Source organism: Amphibalanus amphitrite, unplaced genomic scaffold (genome assembly GCF_019059575.1).
Source record: "Amphibalanus amphitrite isolate SeventyFive unplaced genomic scaffold, NRLGWU_Aamphi_draft 000052F_arrow, whole genome shotgun sequence".
In the NCBI taxonomy this organism is placed as follows: Eukaryota; Metazoa; Arthropoda; class Thecostraca; order Balanomorpha; family Balanidae; genus Amphibalanus; species Amphibalanus amphitrite.
In genome coordinates this window covers 347,117-370,199 of record NW_024881548.1, presented here as the reverse complement: position 1 = coordinate 370,199, position 23,083 = coordinate 347,117, and the positions used below count along the sequence as shown (strand labels likewise).

The 23,083-nt window shown below is 55.1% G+C and overlaps 1 protein-coding gene across 9 annotated transcripts in view; it reads left to right on the top strand.

Moving 5' to 3' along the window:
* LOC122377903 (mucin-5AC-like) overlaps positions 1 to 23,083 on the top strand; it is a 62,636-nt gene that overhangs the window by 34,762 nt on the left and 4,791 nt on the right. For 2 of the 9 annotated variants that reach the window (XM_043358483.1, XM_043358482.1), the window contains exons 3-11: positions 12,774 to 12,948; positions 13,634 to 13,810; positions 15,538 to 15,673; positions 16,587 to 16,666; positions 18,496 to 19,974; positions 20,379 to 20,823; positions 21,131 to 21,180; positions 21,630 to 21,827; positions 22,843 to 22,998. In XM_043358483.1, the coding sequence (XP_043214418.1) occupies positions 12,774 to 12,948; positions 13,634 to 13,810; positions 15,538 to 15,673; positions 16,587 to 16,666; positions 18,496 to 19,974; positions 20,379 to 20,823; positions 21,131 to 21,180; positions 21,630 to 21,827; positions 22,843 to 22,998 (2,896 nt within the window). The remainder of the gene's footprint in view (positions 1 to 12,773; positions 12,949 to 13,633; positions 13,811 to 15,537; positions 15,674 to 16,586; positions 16,667 to 18,495; positions 19,975 to 20,378; positions 20,824 to 21,130; positions 21,181 to 21,629; positions 21,828 to 22,842; positions 22,999 to 23,083) is intronic. The other 7 variants (XM_043358487.1, XM_043358486.1, XM_043358489.1 and 4 more) reach the window with 5 other exon arrangements.

Genomic DNA, 23,083 nt, shown 5'->3' with positions numbered 1-23,083 from the left:
GGCCTGCCTGCACGCTCCCCTCTCAGTGTTGCGTAGTTCTAATCGCCGGTGACGCACAGCGAGCGATCCAAGATCCGATCGGAATCGAGCGCCGCGGCGGTAATTTACCCCGAGAGCGGACACCGGTGGCCACGCCTGACTCCACTGACCTCCGGCGGGGCAGCTGAGGTCAGTCCGGCGGCAGCGGAGCGTTGCTGGAGCGCGGTTATCTGGGAGCAGTCGGACAGCGCCGGACGGTCGGCGGACAGGGCGGGGCCGGGCCCGAGTGACGCCTGACCTTGGAGCTGCCAGGGCGTGGCCGCTGTCCTGGCGTGGTCACGGTGGCACGCGCGCCGCACGCAAGGTCGGAGGGTCGCAGAGCGGAGACAAGGTGAACCACCGGGCCGCTCTGGCCCGCTGGCCGAAATGTAACAGAATTTGTCTGAAGTAGATCTGCTCATTTGTTGTCATGGGACCTCTTCAGAATAAAGTCAACATCCCTTCACCAAACGTAGGTGGCATGACCGCAGAGAAAACATTGCCTCATCGGAGAAACCTGCATCGCTCTGGTGTCTGTCGGGTCCACCATGTGCCGTGCCATCGACTCACGCGGAGACTGTGAGGTGGTGACTCAATCGGCGTGCGAGCCGGGCGGGAAACCTCGGCCGTCAGCCCCAGATGTCACCGTTGAAGCTGCCGTCTGCTCCCCGATCGTCGCCCGACCAGCTGACGTAGAAAACGGGAGCGTGTTCGGTCCATCGCCGGTGGCGGCGGCTCGCGAGGCGATGAGCCGAGAGCGGCGCCGCCGATCGGCGATGTGTCGCCCAGATGATAGCCGGCGGTGACAGGTGGCGGCCATCGGTGACAGTGAATGTCATGTCGTCGTGACACTGGCGTGGTGGCCGAGGCAAGCTGCCTGCCCTATTCACAGCAGGTGCGCTGGTATTTGGGATAATGTGTGCGCTGTTTTTCGGAAGCTCGATCGATGAAGAATGCGAGTCACAGCACAGGTGCATATTAAGGAGACGAATCAGATGCCTCCCAGTACGGCAGTGCAAAAACCTGGATTATTCAGATTTTCGGGCCCATATCAGTCGAACAAACAGCCGATCTGCGACGCGGAGACCATTTGTGACGTCTGGAGCCACTGTCGCTACTCGTATCTCAGACGATCCGCCCGGATGGCGGCCTTGATGTTCGTCCGTCGTCTTTGTGCGTCACTAACTTCAGTCACATCGCAGCGCTGCTCCTCCATCACAAATGATAATCCACGTTCAGTCGTCTTTGCGAACCTATGAGAGAACAACAGTGGCTGTGGCTGGCCAGCCGCTCTCGCCTTCCGCAGCTCCGTCCTCTCCGTTTGCCTTCTTACCGTATCGGTCTGGTGCACCGTCGGCATCCGTCGCTCTGTTGTCCATCTTCTGTCCGCCTCTCTGCTCCTCGGGGACTCAGGAGGCGACACCGGGCGGCCTCCAGTCGCCTCCCGACTCGTCACTCCTGTTTGTCTCTAACCCTTCTCTGTTTGGTCGGCGTGTCGGAGTGAGGACAGAGGGCGGGCGCCCGGTGAGGTCCCCCGCCGGCACAGAGGACAGATGGACCGGTCGCCACCGACCCGTGACATCAGCCTCACACCTCCGGGCTCTTCACGCACGCCCACATTCACCATCGAAGGCTCTTAGCGACGAGAGATCCATTGAGAAACGCCCTCCCGTGCACAGCGCCTGCAACGGCTGTGCTGATCGTGTGGCTGAGTTGGTCGTAAATAGCGCATAACAGCCCGATGTTTGCTTGTGGTTTTAGAATACTACAGTATCGCTTCCATTAACAGGCTTCCAGTAAGATCCGTAACACTGCTACTCTTGCGGTTATAGGTCTCCCTCAAATACTGAAGACCACGGATGTGTTTTGTAAAACGTGGTCTATGGGAAAGATATTTCTTCTCCCGCCGTCACACTTTTGTCTTCAGCGTCATCAAAATGTCATATATCTAACTGGAAGCTTCATTGACCTTACCTAACATATAACCTTGCCGGTGGCATGCTCGGTCCCCGACCTATCCTCATTTGCACTCGGTCACATAATCACATAATTGCTCTATAATTAACTCCATGTGAATATTTACTAAACAGAGGACAGGAACACAAACACGTTGACGACTGGAGCACCACGCCTCTGTAATCAGTGCCAATGTCCGGAGAATGGACTGCCTGGAGAAGGCGTCCTCGACCGCTGGACTTCCGGACCACTCACTCTCTGTGCCAGGTGCCGGTATCCACCAGGAAGCGGTCCGTGCGAAGTGTCCAGATTGTGTTGATTGCGGAGCACCGGTCGGCCCCGGCAAAGGCCACTGGAAGCTGCCCCGCCCTAGTGAATATTTACTAAACCTAGGCCGAGAAACCGTTCACGTCGTACATACACCGGCTGGCAGGCGGGAATCATCATATAACCCAGAATCTCCAGGCAGGAGAAACATCAGAGGAACATCATAATCTCATTATGCGTACCTAGAAATATTCGCATAAAACATGCTCCAATTAAAATCGCATACGTTCACCATTTGTATTAAATCTGTGGGGTGATTTTCTCGGCTGCCCGTTGGCTGTCCGTGCAGATGGAGCCCGTGGCGAATCAGACGCTATGTCGCTGGCCTTGGCTGTGTCCGGTGGTTTGGCGGGCGGACGCGCCCTGCCCTGGGGCCAAGACGCCGCCATCGAGTCGAGCTCCGACATCTCTGGCCGGTCGGCGACTCTGACAAGGCCGCGCATCCAGCGCGGTGCCCGGCGGCGCCTCTGGGAAGTGGCGGGCTCTTCCCGTCAGACGAGTTCCAGGCCGCGGGGGAGGGCAGGGAGGGGCCGGGGCGGGGCCGGGAGGGGCCGGCAGGGGCACCCGGCCGAACGGACCGGTACCAACCGCTGCACAGCGCCGCTAGACGGACAGAAAAACCACAGCGGACAGGTCCGGCGGCCGGTCCAATCAGGCGGAGCCAGCTCGGTCGACCGGTCTAGAAAAGAGGGCAGCCTGATGACGAGCATATCTGCAGGACAATGCGGTCCGACCCTGCAGCGACTGATCGGCGTCAGGCTACTGTGCGATGAACAACGGACGGGAACTGGCGGCTGCACGGTGCCATAACGAGCGACCGACGTGGGCCGCTTTGTCTCCCGTCTCCCGGACATGGTCGGGCGTATTCACCTCGGCGCACTCACATCGACTCCAGTAACGAGCCCTCGACCACCGTCTCGGCGAAGGACAGCGGCGGCCTCGCAGTCGGCAGAGCGTAAAATCGCGTGCAGCGCCGGCGGGCAGTCACTACCGCATCGTTAGGCGGCCAGTAATCAGCATCCGTGATACAAAACTCATCGTAGATGGCTGGGGCTGTTGGTTTAGATGGTTTCAGGTTTCGTACCCCGCACGTGCCATCAATTATTCTCCAGCATCGAAGGCCACCAAATCATGGGAGCTGCGTTAAATTAATTTCAAACATCTTGATCGCTATTGCAGGGTGCTGATATGATAAAATTTGTGATGGGCATGTCGTGCAGGTTGCCCGTAAAAATATGACTTTTTCATGATCATGGGAAAACACACGTGTCCGTCACCCGCATCAGGTGAATCTCAAGGTTGAAAGTAATTTACAGTTGCTCTTTATCTAACCTGAAAGTCTCTTTTGGAACTTTTCCTTCATGTGTGGCTGCGTGCTCTGTGATTACGTCAGAGCTCCTCGCACAGCACAAATTGCTGACGTTTGTGGGCACGTCGCTCCGACAGCTACACCGCAGGTATGTCTTTGCTATTACATGGACATTCAGAATCACTCTAATCGAATCTTCTTGCTTTATAATGATGACGTCAGTTACATTTACTGCTCCAAGTATTTTATGTGCACGCATTTGCACCGTTCTAATAAATCCATTCAAGCGTGCACTCTGGACGGTGCACTGAATGTGAATGACACCGGTCATCTCAGGGGGAGATCCTGCTAATGGACCGTTGTGAAAACCGGCCTCGTTTCGGAGCTGCCGGCTGCAGCTGACCGTGGATACGAACCATTTCGGAGGTCGATGGAACTGCTCTATGGTCGGCTCTGACCACCCCCGGGCACCGTCCAACCCTACGGAGCACCAGTCGCGGGGTTCCACCGGGACGCTTTATCGCCTGCCACGGGTGATCTCCGCCGTATTATATTAGTGGCTTCTCGCTACCGGCGCCCGCCTACTGTTAACGCCAGACCGCTTGAGACCCTAATTTTTCGCGATTACTTTTAAATGCGTGAAGGAATTTCAACCAAGCTCAGGACATGGCCGTTTCAAGACAGGCCGAAACTTTTACAATTTAGATATTTTATCGCCATTTCAATATTTCAGGCACTTGTCATTGACTCGTAATGTTAAATTTCGAGCAAGATTTTCATCCGGTGTGTAGAGGCTATCACCAGTCAGTCTGTGATACGTTATGACGTCACAGCTAAGCCCCGCCTCTGTGGTCTTGGCCTGCGGCGGTTTCGGGCCGGCGCGCGGTCACTCTCGCTGTGGCGGGGAGCGGGGACGGGCGACGGTCGAGCGGTGCCGAAAGCCGGCGGAGTTGTGCGTAGCGTCTTGGCTGACAGTGCCCAGAGAGCGACATGATGACTAAGGAGTCATAAATGCTCAATGCGCATTGCTTCTACAATGCTGATATGTTCGCTGATATTTTTTTTTTTTTATATATATATAAGCTGCATATGACGGGCAGATGGCATATAACTGACATAAGGTTAGGAAATATTCACCTGTATATAAAGCCTATGGCGTTGCAGATAATGCGATAATGGGATGTCGGATGTCACCAAGTAGCTGCCGATTTGTACATCGCTATGCAACCATCGAACAACGCAATAATAAGTTAATTGCCTGAGCTTCACATCATACGGCTCGCTCGTATTTCAAACAGATACCCTACATCGAAAATCGTATTTGTTAGGAATCGTTAACGTTTGTTCGAAGCACGACTGAGTAGTAGGTTGAGGAGTGATGGTCCTCTTGGTCCTATATACAAGAGTCAACAAGAGCCTAACATTTACTTGACCGTCTGCTGCAATTGACTCATAGCACGTGAAGCGTCAGCGAAATTCATAGTCTTTCACAGATGGCAGGGGTGTCGTTTGTACAGAGGTCGCTGATGGGCACGGGTCAATGCCGTAGTCGTGGGCGGAGCCTAATGTCATATGACGTAGAAAGCCTCTATCCAGGATGGAAAAACAGTTAACATTACGAGTCAATGACAAGTGCCTGAAATATTGAAATGGCGATAAAATATCTAAATTGTAAAAGTTTCGGCCTGTCTTGAAACGGCCATGTCCTGAGCTTGGTTGAAATTCCTCCACGCATTTAAAAATAATCGCGAAAAATTAGGGTCTCAAGGGGAATGGCGTTAACAGTAGCTGGCTGTCACTGGGGGGACCGGCACTGGCGACCCTCCCCACCCACCCACCCCGCCCCACCCTCCCCCACCGGCTCGCCCGACCTAAAGTGCGGAGGTCACGCCACGCCATGTCCTGGAGTGGAGCGGTTTGGGGGCTAATTGCCGCCTGTCGGTGTCTAAGTACTACTCTGATCTGCATACGGTGAGGCAGTCGAGAGGTGCGTGACGGTCGCCCCACGCTGGGACACAGACTCGGAGACGGCCAGAGCGTGGAACATTCCTGAGAGGACCGGGCGAAAGCGGACTTGGTTGGCTGAGACAGTGCACTTTTCCTTTCCAGTGTGCTGAAGTGAATGTGCAGGTATACATGACAGGAAGAAGTCTTGAGTGAAGTATTGAGCACGGGTTTACTTTTAATTTTAGCATTCATAGAACATCATCACCTATAAACTAAGAAATATTCCAACCAAACAATAATTTTGCGTAATACATACGCTCTTAAATAATTAGGATACATATTAAAATATTTTTTAGAGAAGCACCTAGCTCTAACATGACAAATATTTCCATGCATCTCAACTTTGAACCCTGTACATTGTGTGTACGGGGTTTCTATTGTGGCTACCATGACACTTTCTAGGACAGCATAGCAAAAATAAATCCAACTATGCGTGACACAAAGGCTGGTGTCGCAATCGATTTACTCCTTTTGCGTGGCTGGTTTCAAATATCCTCCGTTACACCACAGTTGCTCAGCCACCGCGACCGTCCCATTGAGGGCACATCACAGCCGAGGGCTAATCCCCGAACGAAGGTCCCTCTCCCCCAGTTGCGCCCCCAATCCTGAGCACATCGTCCCTGACCAGTCAGACGTCAGACGCGTCCTGTTGACGTCTCAGGACGCGCCTCCCTCCGCCCTGAGTTTCTCTCAGCCCGGCTGCCATCCGGCCGACTCTTCACACAAGTCGTGGGTGGCACTTGACCGCGGCCTCTGAGGCAACAGAGCACCGCAGACGGTCGAACGGGTCAAAAGCGCGCGCCGAACAGAGCCTAATCAGAGCGCGCTCTCGGCGACCTCTCCCGCGCCGGCGCGCCGCCGCGGTCCGGTCAAGGTCGCGCCCGCGCCGCCCGCCCGCAGCGTTACACTCGGGTGCCGGTGAGTGGCCGGTCGCGGTGCGGTGCAAAAATGCAGCGCGTGCTCTAGTTGTGCCGGGCCGGCCCGGCGGCCACCGCATACCGGAGCTACTAGGGAATGTGCGCGGCCACCGGCCACAAGGCACAACTGCCGGCTGTTGATGACAGTACCAAGGTCAGAACGATAACAAAAAACTGGGACAGCTCTGATGAATTCTAGGGAGGCATTATTAGTACTGTTGCTAATGCACCAAAGAAGCCGAAAGAGTAGGTATCATTACAATAAAATGGAGGAATGTGATTCTGATAAATGACTGCTATTGAGCAATCATTGCTTAAATGAAAGCAACTCGTTTAGCTGTTAGACTGTATGAAGTGTATAGTGTATACTAACTATCTGGCCTGCTTGTCATCAATAGCCTAGTAATGATCAGAGGTTACTAATTATCTTAGCTACTAGTGTTGAGAACAACAAGGACGGGTCTTTCACTTGTCTATTACGTTGATGGATGTTATGAGTAGAAAGACCACGTTGTATAGAATCATGGTGTTTAGAAGGCAGGACACGGGTACGTGCAACTCGCCTTAGCAGCTAGCTTGGCCTTCTTTATAAAACGCTCTTTGATCCACGAATCATTCGCTCCCTATAGCTACCTTACGAGCTAAGTTTGTGAATCCAAGTAAACACCACCAATCTGCTAAGAAAAGTGGAGAAATATGCTGATTTGTCTTCTTTTATCTCAATTTACCTGCCATATCTCAGTGAATGATTAAATGTTTACCAAGTGGCTATTAAATACGTTGAAGCAATCCCGCGGGTCTCTGTATCAGTCTCTTTTCTTAAAACAAAACTTTTTAAGCAGTGAGATTATAGCTTATTTCAAAGTAAGATAAAACTATGTCCTCACTCACAACATAATAATTTCTATCGTGTGATCTTCGAAGATACACGTTGGCTTTTATCACTAGTTTGTTCAGGCACAAACAGCCACATGTAGGTAATTCTGTAAATATGATGGATGGCGTTTTGCCTGCTATTTTCTAGCCGCGTTCGGTTATTACATCTTGGAATGATTGATGATGTGCTTTGGACCATTATTTTCTCCAACGCGGGAACACCGCTGCGTCATCAAAGGACAGGAAGTTCTTTTAGAAGGGATTATCCCGTAAATTATTGCAAAAAGGGCATTTTCTACTCGAATTAATGCTGCTCATTTAGTGGATATATAAAAACTGTGCTAGACTGATGTCAAAATGATGCCTTTCGAAGAGTATGTAGAGGTTATGCCTAGCCGTCCTTGTAATGGAGATGCCTTGGAGGCGTACTTTATGCTGACTCACACAATGCTCTGACAAGTCATTGTTTTACAACACATCTAGACATAATTAGCAGACTGCTTGCGTGTTTCTCCACTGTATCGGTTTTAACCTACTTTGTAATTGGATGCACCGAATTAATAGATAATGAAGCATTTTGTATAAAACATGAAATGGTGTTTGCCATATTGGGTGGCTTTTAATGTTCACCCTCTCCATTTGTTCGGACATCTGTGCACATTTCAAGGCCTTTGTGTCCCTTTTCGGCAGCCGTGTCGCCACTATTTCTCCCCCACCATGCGCAGCAGCTGCTGATTTGGCGTGTTTAACGCCGCCCCGTGTCGGCGGGTCACGCGGCGGACACTCTGACCCAGACAAATCGCCCCTCGGTAGATCGGTATCTCTCCGGCCGGTCGCAGCTGACACACCTTGGGTGGCGGGCGGGTCGCCGGGTCACCGGGGCAGTCGTCCGATCGAGCCGCGATCGCGGGCCGCCGGTCGGTTGGTGCACCGCCCCAGGCCACTCGGTCATGCGTCAGCCTGAGATCGCAGCCGCCGGTCGGAGGGCTGCTATCCATTCTGTGGCGCAAGGCGCGCTGTCGGCGAGCTGTCCAGTCGCCCCACGACACCGCCAGCCGCACGTGTTGCCTGTTCAGACCACTGAGAGCCGTCGGACCACGCTGAGTCTGACGATTCTCTGGGTCGACGGCGACTGGCTGGCTCGGGCCGTGGCAGGACCGTGATGGGGCCGCGGTGGGGCCGTATCGGGACGTGGCGGAGCCGTATCGGGCCGACCGAAGCCGTGGTCCTTCGTACCGCGCGGCTGCAGGCCGTGTCCGGTCGTGCTCGGCCCGTGGTCGCGCCTGTCGTGACTGTCGGACAGCGGGGCTCCGCGGGCGGTCACGAGTGCTTACAGAACTGACAGAACCTCCGCCGCGGTACCCCGCCACCACTACCCCTGCCCTACCCTCCGGCGGCCTCTGGGCCGTTACCGTCTGGCCAGTTTTGCAAGCAGCGCCGGAAACCGGCCTTTCATCAGGCGTCGGACGCGGCGCGTGTGTCAGTGCGCTCAGCGGCCGACCTGTGTGGCCGCGGCACTCCCGCCGATCTGTCGGCGATAGGCAGCCGTTATGACTCTGTCGAGCGCTGACATGACGAGCGAATGGGTGGTGCGCCCATTCAGACGCGCGCGGGGCGGCGCGGAGTGCGCGCCAGCCGTCTCAATCTGGGCCGCCCAGGTAATCTCCATGTTCGATTAAGCTGACACAAGTCTGGCCATGCTAATGAGATGCCTCTTAGCGTCGACAGCGCGGAGTGTGGCAAGCTAGGGCACGCAGACACACAGACACACACATTCAAAATTGTGAAGCTTGATCGTAATCAAGCTCTCTGGCCCGACAATGGGCGTAGTGCAGCACAGCTCACGACTCTCATTGCCAAGACCATGTTGGCTCTGGTTTTATCGGTGCCATTTAAAGCAAGGAGCTGCCGCAAGTCCGCGGTGGGAAGCGAGTTATCGCTGGTGCAGAGACAACAAGCAAGACACTTGTGCTGCCCAGTGTCCCGTGTCTACCCAAATGGTAATACATGCTTCTGCTGTAAATGCCAGTCCTGTTGTTTGAGGCCTAGGAACCAGGAAAATCTACAATCGGTCCAGGTTTCTCCTGGCGCTTACCAATGCTTATATAACATTTGCAATTGAGTCCTGCCGACCTATGCATGAAATGCTGCAGCCGATGGGGGCACGACCTCGTGCTTAATAGCATTTACATGTGTGGCAAGCAGGTCCGTTAGTTCGTTACCAACTATTACAGTCGTTTTGTCTCCAAACACTTTCCGGTCCGCTGCCCAGTCCAGACAGCTACTCTCGAGTATTCATGGATACTAAAGCCGGACCAGATCCTGCAAATGGCACGACGTCTACCAGCAGTCCTCACTCCTCTGTTACATTTCTGTAGCACGGTGTTATCTTCATACACTGTGTTGCACTCTCACACCTGAGGCGTTGGCCTTGTCGCAGTTTGCAAGCGTTTTGTGTTGTGTTCCGACTACTTGCTGCACTCTATACGGGCACGTTGTTACGTTCTTGGCCGTGCTGCAGTTCCCAAGGCTAGACACCTATGTGCTGTTGCAGTCTCCCAGTACTTTGTGTTAGGCACACACGTGTCACTGCAGTCTCCGTGGTGTTAGACACTTGTGTGCTTCTGCAGTCTCCCGATACCTAGTGCTAGACACCTGTGTGTTGCTGCAGTCTCCAGCCCCTGGTGCTAGTCACTTGTGCGTGGCTGCAGTCTCCAGTCTGGTGCCACGCTTGGGTCTCTGCGGTCTCTCGGTCCGTGGTGATAGGAGCCTATGCGCCATTGTATTCTCCAGTCCATAGTGTTAGGCACTTATGTGCTACTACAGTCTCCATCCAGTCTCTGGTGTTAGACGCATGTGCGACTCTGCAGTCTCTCGGTAACCGAGGTCGTCATCTTTGTGCCAATGCAGTTACAGTCCCCGCTCAATCTATCCGGTCCTCGGAAAATATCTGTCTGAATTTCTTACACCTTGTTCATCCCGCCGGCTGCCGGCAGAGCCACTGCCCTGGGGTCGGCACGTCTCAGCCCACCAGATCCTGGGTCGCGGCCAAAGATCCTTATCTGAGCGTGTGACACGGCGGGGCCACGGTTGCAGACACACGCGCCGTAATACACACACATTACAGATGTACCGGCGTGTACAGATTTGTATCCAGGCGTGGCGAGATAAGCCAAAACAGAATAAAAGTGAAAGTGGGGCTTAGGTGGGACTTTTCGAAAGCTTTGCAATCACGTAACGAACTGCGGCGGGGAATGCACCCTCCGTGCGGTCTGACAGGAACGCATGCTGTGGTTTGATCTAAAAAGTACGTGGTACGTAGGCACGTTATGCGTCATAACTATGCATTGCAATTGAGCCCAGATGATCAACGTATTTTATTACACCGCCTCCCATTTTCTTTAAACTAAACGATATTTAGCACATGCCTTTAGTCAAGACAGAAAGCGTGAAAATTTACTTATCATATCAGTAGTGAAACCGTGTGACACTTCCATTGTAAGGTATTGATTTTCCCAAGTCGGCACTTTTCTGGCCTGAATCTGAGATCGCACACTGGCAATGCATCATCAGAGCAGAAGTGTAACCACTGCGGCGAAATCGGCGCGGTTCTCGGGCTGGTGCGAACGTGGCGCTGGCCGTCTCATGGCCTCTAATGAGCGTGCCGTTCAGCTCGAGCGACCACCTCGAGCGTGAGTGTGGCCGCCCCAGTGGTGACTGGCACTGCGCGCGGCGGCACGCGACAGCTGTGACGGTTCTCTGTGACGGTTGGCTGTGACGGTCCGCGCCAGCCGTCACCACCACTGCTGCCGTCACCTTCCGGGGCCCGCCCGCCGGTGACGGGAGCGAGGAATGTCGAACTGCGTCCGCCCGGTGACCATTGTTGGTCTACCGATGTCGGCTATGCGGTAATCCTGTTACGATTCCGGGCCGTAATGTGAAAACAATGACACCGTAAGCGGGCCGTGTTGGACACGCACGCGCGGTGGCGCTCGACGGCGCGTGATGTCACACAAGAGCTGCGTCTGGCCGGCTGTGGGCTCATCGAAAGGCAGTCGACCGACCGCCGCACCGGTGACCTGACCGCCGACCGCCGGCGCGGCGCGCGCGGTGCCCAGCCAAGGCTGCGGTCACTCGGGGAGGTCGGAGACACAGCGGGCCGACCGCACGGCGCGGCGGTGCGACTCGGCCGCTGCCAGGTCACACCGGGTCGTGCCGGTCACCCCAGGTCAGAGGTCACGGTCGGAGCGGCGGCGGCGGCGACAGCGAGCCGTCGCCGCACCGCAGCCGCCGACAGAAGAATGAGGGGCAGTGCCGGCCTCCCGAACAATGGCACACGCTCGATGATTGGTGGCGCAGAAAAAGCGAGACGACACCCGCGCATCACGTGGGGAACCAGCGCGATTACTGCTCATAGCGTCTCGCCGCCGAAGCTGCTGCTGCTGTCGCAGACCTAACCTCAGCTCTGTTCGCGAGCTAGCGGGGAAACTGGCGCTGGGGCCCCTGGTGGAACAGCATGATTCAGTCAAGGTCCGTCGGGCTCGGTGCCCGCGCGTGACGGCTTACCATGACCCGGCGCGGCTCCGCGCACCGTGCTCTCGAGGAGGAAAGTGTCCGCGCTCGGCCGTGCAGCAAAACAGTCTGCTCTGTAGGCCGACCCGAGCCCTGCAGAGAGCGCGGTCCCGGCTCCCACGTCCCGCTCGGCCGCGGAAAATTGACTTTGACTACGGATTCCGGAAACATGCTGGACCGAGTATCCGTGATATAGACAGGCGGGCTGCAGGGCTACTGCAAAGGTGCGGACGGGCGGTGACAGCGAAAGTGCGGTATCTAGACCAATCATCCTTGCGCAGCGAGCTAACGTTTGGTTGGGTAGTCCACTGCATTGAAATTGCTCCTACGGATAACTTCCTTCTGGGCGCTGGTTTTTTCCGACTATTCACCTGGCCGACTGAGACCAATCTCTATGAAGTCACGTTTACTTTTCCTTTCATGGCCGTAGCTTGCTGAACACGAGTGACTTCGCTCATCGACCGTATTGTGTGTCAGATAAGATAGCCGTTATAGCCCTGTTCTTCACAACAATGTCTCTACAATCAATCACATTATATCCTTGTTTGTCACAACAATGTCATCTACTATCAATCACCATGATATGCATGTCAGCACCTTCACGGAAGCAGACACTAATAACGGAATGCCGCTGCACAAGACGGATCACCTCGGTCGCCTTCAGCGGGCGGCACCCGGGCGTGGCCCGTAACCTACCCCCCTTCCTCGTCCCCGCTCTGCCCGACCTTGGTGCTCTAATTAGACAGTGCCGACGCGGGGCGGTGTCCAATTACACTGTTCTTCTGTTCCAGGCGCGTCAGCGGCACAATTTAGATCGTCGTTTCCCGGGGGGCGCAAGGCGTCTGAAGACTTTGACTGCCCTGAAGACTTCGGATACTATCCCCACCCTGTAGACTGTTCTAAATACTACGTGTGTGTGTTCGGCGGAGCGCTGGAGGAAGTGTGCACCAACGGACTCGTATACAGGTCAGTGTCAGGTCAACGCGGCTGCAAGGCGGAGCCGCCGCCCTGCGCGCATTCCACGCTCCACTACAAACAATACAGCTCGTGATGGAGTCCTTACCGCTCTAAACTGGCTTAATTGCCACCGGAACCTTTCGACCGTGACCCAAATATAGCGCTCCAGATGATTAGTGAACAAAATGCCTCGTCACAGCGACACTGAACTTGGGAGCCGACTTCCAGAATGTCGAGATCACGTGGGTAGACTGCTTGGCCTTAAGCGTCCCCACGGCGTCTCCCAGTGGCGCTCGAAACGGCTCGTAGGAATTCCTTAATTGAATGGGTGATATTTTGACGGTCATAGTTTTCGCTAAGTGGCCGACTCCTAGCCCGGCAGACCCTATTGAGCAATTGAGGTCGCCTCAGTCGCCACCTCAGCCACAACTCTATTTAGGTTCCATGGGGTGTCTGTCTACAGAGCCACATCAACTCTTTGCTATATTAAGTATTGTTTTATAAGCTATTCGCTCATTTCGCCATGGTAAGCTTAAACGAGTTGTCCACTATGCATAGCAGCTGCCTCAAAGCTGCATTTCAGTGATAGTCTGTCAGTGTTTCCCTAGCGGCTGTTAGCTTCTTTGTGTCTCGTTGATGACCAGCCCCTCTTTCTGTCCTCCCCGTGTAACTGTTGACCGGTGGTTTGTTCCAGTGATGACCTGCTCACCTGCGACTGGCCCCGTAACGTGGAGTCGTGTGCTGGCGGTGTTGACGTGCCGCGCTCCTCATCGACGGGTGCCGCCACGGCCGCCGCCAGCAGCGCGGCCCCGTCCCGGGCACGGCAGCCGTCCTCCCGCGGCCGCCAGACCGCCCCCACCACCTCCCGCAGGTCAGTCGGGGAGACGGGTCAGTGGAGGGGGGACGGGTCAGCCGATCCGGTCAGTGGGGAAGATGGGTCAGTCAGGGAGACGGGTCAGCTGAGGTCAGTTAGGGAGAAGGGTCCGTGGGGAGCGGGTCAGTGGGGAAGATGGGCCAGTCGGGAGACGGGTCAGTGAGGGAGACGGGTCAGCTGAGGTCTGTTAGGGAGACGGGTCACCGAGCTGGTCAGTGAGGGAGACGGGTCAGTGGGAAGACGGGTTAGCCGAGCTAGTCAGTCGAGAGGATAGGTCCACTTAGATTAATGATAGGTGGAGCCAAGCAGGCGATCTATCGGCTGGCGCCTGTTCATGGCCAAATGATGAGTAGAATGTGTTGGAAATTCCTCGACGTCTATCTTTCCCGAATGTCTGAGGGATGCAGTTCTCACCGGCTTACTCCGGTATCGGCTCCCGAGAACAGCTGGCTATTAATCCGCGTGCCACGGTACAAGTGCGACTATGTCTACTGAAACGGAGCCGGTACCACAACAATGGCTCGCTATATCCCGCCGTGAGGCTAAGCCATGCTGTCTGTGAGAAACAATAGAAGCCTTCCCGCGTTCGGCACATGGGTGGTGGCTGAAAACACACGAGGGTAATGGGTTTTGATTACGCCGCTTTAGTACGCGGTGCAAAAACTCCTTTGTTCTGGGTTTTTATACCCATGGTGTTATCCCTGCCAGCCGGTTGTATGGACAACACTGACAAGACAGACTATAGACGAGGGTTTTGGGTGTCTGATGTCTAACGAGCTGTAAGAGCTCCCGAAACATTTTACGCTGACCGTGACCTCTGTTTTTTTTCGTGTTTGCATATTTTAAGCACGCTCCGGTGACCTTATGTCACAAAATGTCAACTTGACGTCAACCTTTGTCGACGTTATACTACGCTAGTTATACAATCAAAGGACTGGCTTACCGACTGCTGTTCAGGCGCACAAACGGCGTCTCAAGTAGCGAGGCCACCGGGGCCGTTTCAAAACGGCCACCATTGTTGCTGGCTCGGCCGCCCGCAGATAAACCCAAGAAGGGACGTCCCACACCCCAGCGGGATCAGCGCCTCCCGCAGACCGATTCGGCGATATCATGGTCCTCTGCCCCCGCCAGTGACCCTCCTCAAACACGCCAGATTGCCCGGCCCGCGATGAGAATAGAATCACACGCCATCATCACCTCCGATTACCATCTCCAATGAGGGGCCACGTCCGATCCGCTCCCAGCTCCTCCAAACGCCAAAACAAGTCGATAACGAGCTCGTTTACCATGGCATTACGTGCGCGGCACCGCCCCCGCCGCCTGTCGGCCCACGCCCAGAACTTCGGCAAACAGAATAATCGATGGCGACGCCGCACCTGGCTGCTCGCCCGCTCCCTGCCCACCGCTGGCCGGTGACCTGGCCTGACCTCTGGCCACAGGGGGAGCAGAGCCGCGGACCACCTGGCGATTTATGAGATGTAAAAGGGTGTTCTGAATATGATCGAGATATGCGATTGGCGAAGTGCGAGCTGCATTGGCTAATACAGTTCGTGAATCGCGTTGTTTTATCGATTCTGAGATTCTTTCATCTCGTGATTATGGGCTTCATTTCAATGCATATGATTACCAACCAAATCATCCTCTGAATGGCACTCATGACACTGTGCAGCACCTTGTGTGGCCCTGTTTGACAACGTCTGACCCCGTCCGTGTCACCCTCTCAGGCCCGTGCCCGTGAGGAACAACCTGGACGATCAGCACAGCAGCGACCGCGACCTGGCCGAGCAGGCCCGTCTGCTGGGAGGCATCGAGAGCCAGCCTTCCCGAGACATCAACGTCCGCTTCGAGGGAGATACAAACGTGAGTTTTCTGGGAGGGTGCGCAAGCAGAGAGCGACGTAACCCCTAAGAGGTCATGGCGAGGGTACAGCGGCGGGCTGTGGGAGAGATGACGGGTTGTGGGCGGCATTGTATGGGGTCAAAGGCAAAGAAGGTCAATTAAAATGCGATACCTAAATTTCAAAGTCTGAATGTTCTGATGTCCAAAATTTAACTAGAAGATCGGCAAGCAAAATGATGTCTACGCTCTACAGACATCATTTTAGATGTCTGTTTCTATCATCATTTATATTTTAGATGTAAGTAGACGGTCTGAGGGCCGCCAGACTCGCAGGGAGAGAGTAGTAGTGGATGGCGACAGCTGCAGGCATCTGAGCGGTTACCTAACTAGCAATCAGTGGCTGTAGCAGAGTCAATGGCACCAAATAGCGGGAGGCGAGCCATCCCGGCCGTCACATTGAGCCAAGCTGTGGAGTCGAACGGCACGTATCGTTGACATACGACGCCGTTTGCATAAGAACAGTGGCTCAGCTTTGCCGCTGACCTGTATTGCAACGGCCACTGGAGGAGCGCTGGGCGCTCTGTCTCGCCCAGCTCCGTCCGATAATTGGTCAGACTCGCCACTCTGTCACCGTTGCCATGCATCAAACGGCGCCGGTGCGTGCTATTGGCGACACGACCAGGATGACCTATACGGTGACCCCGGCCCGGCCGGCTAACTAGCCTGATTATAGGACGGTCAGATGTAATCAGACGGTGACGACAGACAGATCTGATGGGATCGTGTTCAGTGACCTGACCTAGGCTGACGGGCGACGGCCCTATAGTGACGTGTGTGTGGTGAGTGCTGATCATGAAGCCCCCCCTCACCGTGACCTGTCAGTGACCTGACCCGCCGGACCCCTCTGACCGGTCACCCTCTGCACCGCCCGCAGAAGATCGTGGCGCGTCGCCAGCAGCGGCTGTTCAGCCCCGACAGCAGCAGCGGACGGGGACGCTTTCAGCAGAGCCTGCAGTGAGTACCGGACCGAGCTCGGGATACATGGCGCGTGGCACCACTCAGCACAAATAACGTCATTTATACTTAAGCATGACTCACGCTTAAGCATGACTCACGCTTTCCACAGTACCTTATGCTAAAACGGAATGCTGATTATGTAACCTATTTATAAAGTTATTTATTTGCATTTATTTATGTAGTTATTTAGTGATCACTCACTGTTCATTTCCAACAAGCGAAGCCACAAATGTAAATAACTTGACGTTGGCATCATGACATCAAACAATGCTTATGCGAAGAACTCATTTTTTCAGACAAAACACTTATTATGCTGTCATCCTCATCGTGTTGGCGTAAGAACGCCGTTTAGCTATCGGCAAATGTGCCGTGACTTTTGTCCATACCAATCACCGAATTTGTACATCCTGGAAAGGGAAGTGTTAGCTCACCGACCGTAGATGAAGACACTCTCTGACCGGTTCCCATCTGAGCCTGGGGTTATTGGCGCGCTGCACGGATGTACTGAGTTATCTGGGCTGACCAGAGGGCAGGAGTCAACAGCACGACGAAGCAGGCAAACAGAGATCTGCAGCTGTGTCTACTGTCTATACAGATAGACAGACAGGTAGACATACCGACGTTTCGCGAGAGTTACACGCTAAGTTAACTGCGCGGAACATGTTAGTAACTCTGGGATACGGGACGGGTGAGTGGAAACTGAAAACGTTTAGACACTCGAAGACTTGTGGTGGGTTTACAGGCACGATGACACGCGTGTGAAATGCCCAGTCTGGTCGGTAGAAAACGGTTAGCGGGAACATTCTGTAGTTTCTCTTGATGGCACACCTGATTCAGAAATGAGCTATTGCTTTCGAGTAAGTGCGAAAATCTCTCATCGTGGGAAAACTGTGAGTTTGCTATTACTTTCATAATATTCGTGCTATGATAAACTCAGTTTTATCGAGCCCATGAGTAATGACGCGATAATTATTGCAGCTAAACCTACTTAACACCTTGTTAGTAAGCTACCTTGCGCTGGCCCTCAAACTCTCTCCAGTGAGTTGGAGGCCAGGTTAGCGTTCGAACTCAGCGGGGAGGGCGGGACACGGGGTCACGAGTCGACGGGGCTACACGACATTAGCTGACCAGTGTCTCAGCCCACGCCACCGGGAACAGAGCGCACGACGGCCTAGCCGTGACACACGACGGGCCAGCCGAGGGCAGTCAGTTCTGCTGAGTTGGCCGCATCGGTCGCCTACAGGACACCGCCTGTGATAATTGTGCGCTGATCTAACCGACACTATATCATTGGGAACATTAATTCACTAATGTTTAATCGGAACGTCACTGTGATGAATTTATCTCCACAAAACGATCAAATTTATTTCGCAACGCAACGCGTAGATCGACCTAACTGACCTAGATAAGTGGCAATAAAGAAACGTAAACGAAACAAACGAACTGAACCCGTGAATACACACCATCAATCGAGACGCCCGTGCGGCACGTCACAATTCCGCCGCCGCTCGCTCATAAACCGCTTTGTTGTGCCGTGACCTGACTGCGGGGCCACCCAGGGGGGTTCAGCCGCTCGGCTCGGGTAGGTCGACACAGCCGCTGTGTGTGTGTCTGGACAGCCCCGGCGCCGCCGCCCACTGTTGACCCTGCACCCCGACCCAGCCGGCACCGCGCCCGACCATGTGTAACAACACTTGACCTTGCCGCGGCAGCGGCCGCCCGCTGCGCTCCCAGGACTGATGGGCACGCGAGCCGGGTCGCCCCGCCCCTCTCCGCCCCCGCCCGGTGCCGACAGCCACTCACCCTCCCTCCCGTCTCTATTTTAGAGTCGCCCCTCGTGCAAACGACACGACTCGGCCGCCCGACAAGCCTGACACCGCTGACGCTGACTCTGACTCGACTGACGCGACTGCTGACTCCACCGGCGCTGACGAAGCTCCGAGTCTGCCCAGCGGGGTACTTCTGCCCCGGGTGGGCGCGCTGGACTATAACGTCTCACTGGAGGAGGATCCGGTGTTAGAGGCCGAGTCTGCCGGCCGTCTGTTTCTGCAGCTGCCGCCGCCGCAGCGGGCAGCCGCCTCCGGTCGGCGCAGCGGCCGCCGGCTGTCGCGACCCTTCATCCCGGCTCCCCTGCGCGGCGGCGCCGATCCGTTCGCCGTGCTCAAACACCACCGACAGCGCTCCGTGGCACACGCCTTCCCGGCGAACGGGTTCGGCTCCGGACGGGGCCAGTTCTCCGCCCCGTTCACACCGTCCCGGCCGACCAACAGTCAACAGGAGTACCTGGACCGCGACTACTACGGGCCGCAGAGCTTCTACGACCGGCCGTACTACCGGCCGTACGATAACCCGTACCGGAGTCCGTACAACCCGTCATACAACCAGCAGTTCAGAAATCCGTACGGGGTGTACGAAGACGATTTCCAGACTCAGATCTTCAACAGCAAAACCAAAGAGGTAGTGCGCAGCCCACCAGCTGGAGATTCGCATCAAGATGAGGAGGATTTTAGACCCTCTGCTCAGTCGCCCCCGTACAAGACGTACCAGTCGACACCGTACAAATACAAAGACCAGTACCCTAACGCACCGTACAAATATGAAAAAGACGAGTATAGGGAAGCAGAGTATAACAAATATGAAGGGCAGCAGTATAATGAATCACCTTACAAGTACAATAATGACGAATACCGGGACTCGGCGTACAAATACGACAAAGATGAGTACGATCGGCCGACGTACAAGCCGTATGAAGCGGCCCCCGTCGAGGAGGGGTACGTAGCACCTGTGACGTACCGTCCTGCCGTGCCGTACTCGGAGGGGTACGGAGACCTGTACCCGACGGCGGCGCCGGCCACCGAGCCGCCTAAAGTGACCACCTACCGACCGGCCGTGACCCCGTCGCCCTCCTCCGACCGGGACCGGGACCAGAGACGGGACCACGACCGTGAACCGCCGACCGTGGTGTCCCCGTTCGCGCCCGCTGAGTTGGACAGCTGGTTCCCGCCGTTTGCAGCACCGCTTCCGGAACCAGCCAAGAACCAGACTCGGCCTTCCTACGAGCGGGAGCCCTCGTATGAACGGGAACCTGCGTACGAGCGAGAACCTACATACGAAAGGGAGCCTTCATATGACCAGGGGCCGTCGTATAACCGAGATCAGGGAATTTACTTTGACTCCAGACCTAGTCTGCCCCTGTCGCCTTACTCGCGGCCTCGACGACCTGACTTGTACGACCCGTACGACTATGACTCTTACTACGGACCGGCGACTCGACCTGGCCTGACACCCACCGGCGGATACGGCAGGTAACAGTGCCGCCGCTTGGGGCGCTGCCAGTCTGCTGGGTGGGCCCGATCAGGGGACATGACGGGAGGGACCGTGACAGACGAATTACCGAGCCCGACATTTGACTTGCATCGTGATAGGCCATTGTGGAAAGTAATCGATAGCCTTCGTCGATATATCCATCGGATAACGTTAACATTATGAAGGGGCCACCTAACCTTTCAATTTTGATTCAATTGTAACGATTCTGAGCCGGTTCAGAGGAAATTCCATTTAATTGCAACTGATTTGCCTTTTACCGCCGAGTAAAAATGCGCGAGCTCAGCATGCACTTCACATCACGTTTGCCCGCTTGTGTGCCCTGTCCGTCACTGTGCACGATATTATCACCCGTCTGACGCCTCCCCCTCCCCTCCCTCTGCAGGGACAACTCTGAGCTGCGCGCCAAGGCGACGGCCGCGCCACCGATCCGCATCTCCACCCTCTCTTCCTTCTCCTTCGGCGACACGGGCACCCGTTTCCCGGAGCGCGAGCCGCCGCGTCCGTCGTCGACGTTCGCGCCGCCGCCGGCCCCCTCCGCCCCGTCCACCTTCGTCTCGTCCAACCGCTTCCCGTCGTCTCCGTCGCCGTCGCCGTTCCCTCCGTCGTCGCTGACGGTGCAGACGGTGAGCACGGGCCGTCCGCCGGTGCCGGCGCCGACCCCGGCCTCGCCCGACGTGCAGACCTACACCGAGCCGGCCTACGTGGCCTACGTCAACGACACCATCTACGACGTCTACTACATCTATGACGACGAGGAGGTGCTGTATGAGGACGAGGTGCCCGACTCGCCGAGCCGCCAGCCGGCCCCGCCCACCACCACCGAGGCCGTGAGTAGGGAGTGGGTGGGATGATGATGATGGGAGAGGAACGGATGGGACGGGACGGGAGTGAGAGGTTTGTTATATTAGCGTAAATTGCAGACGGGACCGGAAACTCGACGATCGGTAACGAATTCGGTAAATGTCATGAGCATAGGGATATCAATTGCTGCGATCAAGCTGCAATATTTGATACATATATTGTGTAAGCAATATTTGCATTTTAGGACCTCAACCTTCGTGGCATAAGATGTATCCGATATACTTTATCTTCAATTTAATCCGTTAACAATGCCCATTTTCTTTTTTTCTGCAGACGCCCGCCCGCACCGAGTTCCCGCAGCGCACGACCCTGAGCCCGCCCCGGTGAGTAGCTACCGTATATCTTTATTTTCTACCCTCTGCCACTACTGACTAGGCTACCTATTGCCCCAGCCTGGAGTTTTCCCTTCTTCCCTTAGAACTGGCCAGACCTCGAGGGTAACAGGGCGGGACGAGAGCGACACGACACTGAAAAGGGTGCTAGACATCTGACCCGAGTGACGAATAGTTCGTAACCTGACTGATCTAATCCACAAGAGCGTGTCAGATACATGCCGTCTACATTATGCATATAATATTTGACCAAGTCATGACTCATTTTTACCCGAACACTCAAAGGAACTCGGTGCTAAAAGAATGACACAATTCACTTGTCTCCTATTCACGATCGGATATGACATCAATGACATTGTGACATGAATGTGACATGGTCGTGAGTTCGTGACGTTATCCACATAGGACATGCCCGCTCGGTAACCCTGGCTTCCCCATAGTCTGACCAGACTGAGGTCGCGGAAGCGTCAGCGGACCAAGTCGCGTAAGCCGACAAAGACGAAAACGACGGACGAAACTGGCGACGAGACCAAACCGACCAAGCCGCCCGGACGCAGGCGACGCATCCGGCCGAGGAAAAAGGCGACAACGACAACGACGGTGTCGCCCGTCACTGACCGACCTGACCCTGACCCCAGGTACAGACTGAGACCAAACACAGTAGGTCGGACAATATATGCTTGGGCAGGGTTTTATTGTTTTCTTTTATAAGCTTTTGGCCAATTAGATCCCTTTTAAGTTTTTTTTTAAGAAATAGGTCTAGCGTACGACGTTATTCAGCTTGGCCTGCAACACAATGACGAATAGGACGTTGCGGATAAGCTTCGGAGATAACATCAAGTCCACTGACAGAGCATGCACCTGTCCTTGACGCGCTACTTGCTGACGAAGAGGCCATGTGCCCCCGACTGATACCATAAACGCCCCGTCAGAGCATGCGATTAAAGCCGTGCTGTCCGCCGATGGCGCGGGACTGCCACCGCATTGCATGTGAAGGGTGGTGCGAGGCCATCCGACAAGGCATGACAATGGAGGGCGTGAGCCCCTCCGTACCGCGATAAACGCTGCATGACCGCCGCTACCCGGAGCTCGTCCCGGGAAACACACCGCCACTGTGATAGAACGCCAATGTTTCATCCGTAATTGCATGTCAAAACAGTGGCATTGAAAACGGCAGACACCATGGGAAACAAATTTGCTTGATAACATTATTACGGAACCCATTCTTTATCATCCCTCACATGATAACCATTACTGCAATGATTCATGCGGTTTCTAGGGAACACCTACACAATCGTTTACTAACGTCTTACCGCCCTCATGCAAATGTGGACTGTTTTGATGGATACGCGCTACCGCGGGTGCCTGTGGAATGCGATGTCGTTCGTAACATCTGAATCTGCCCACCTATTCATCTATCTGGGTTGGGGTTACCCCGGGTGATTGTGGTTCGGGGGATGGAATGGATTGCCGCCTATAGTTGCCAATGATCTCCCCACGAAGTGAACACCTGTTTGATGCATGTCTGCGACTGTCTCTGCCTCACTGTCTGCGGTGTCTTTGCGGTGTCTCGGCGCTCCGGGACCGTCGCTGCCCGGTCACCTGCCTCCGTACATGGCCCCGTCTGAGGGCCACGCATGCTGCCCGTTCTAGTGACTGGAATCCGACACGACCGACCGTCAGCAGCGTCTCCGGCTTCGGCTCGGAGGCGCGGCCTGGCTCGCGAGGACGGGGACGGGGCGGATCCTCCCGCACGACCTCCCCACCCCTCCGAACCTCGACCACCACACGGCAGCCGAGCAGGTTCAGGTGCGTATGTAGACTCAGCTTGTAGACACTGTAGGTACGCAGACTGCTGAAGGGCTCGAGTCATGTGGTACGTAGACTATCGGGC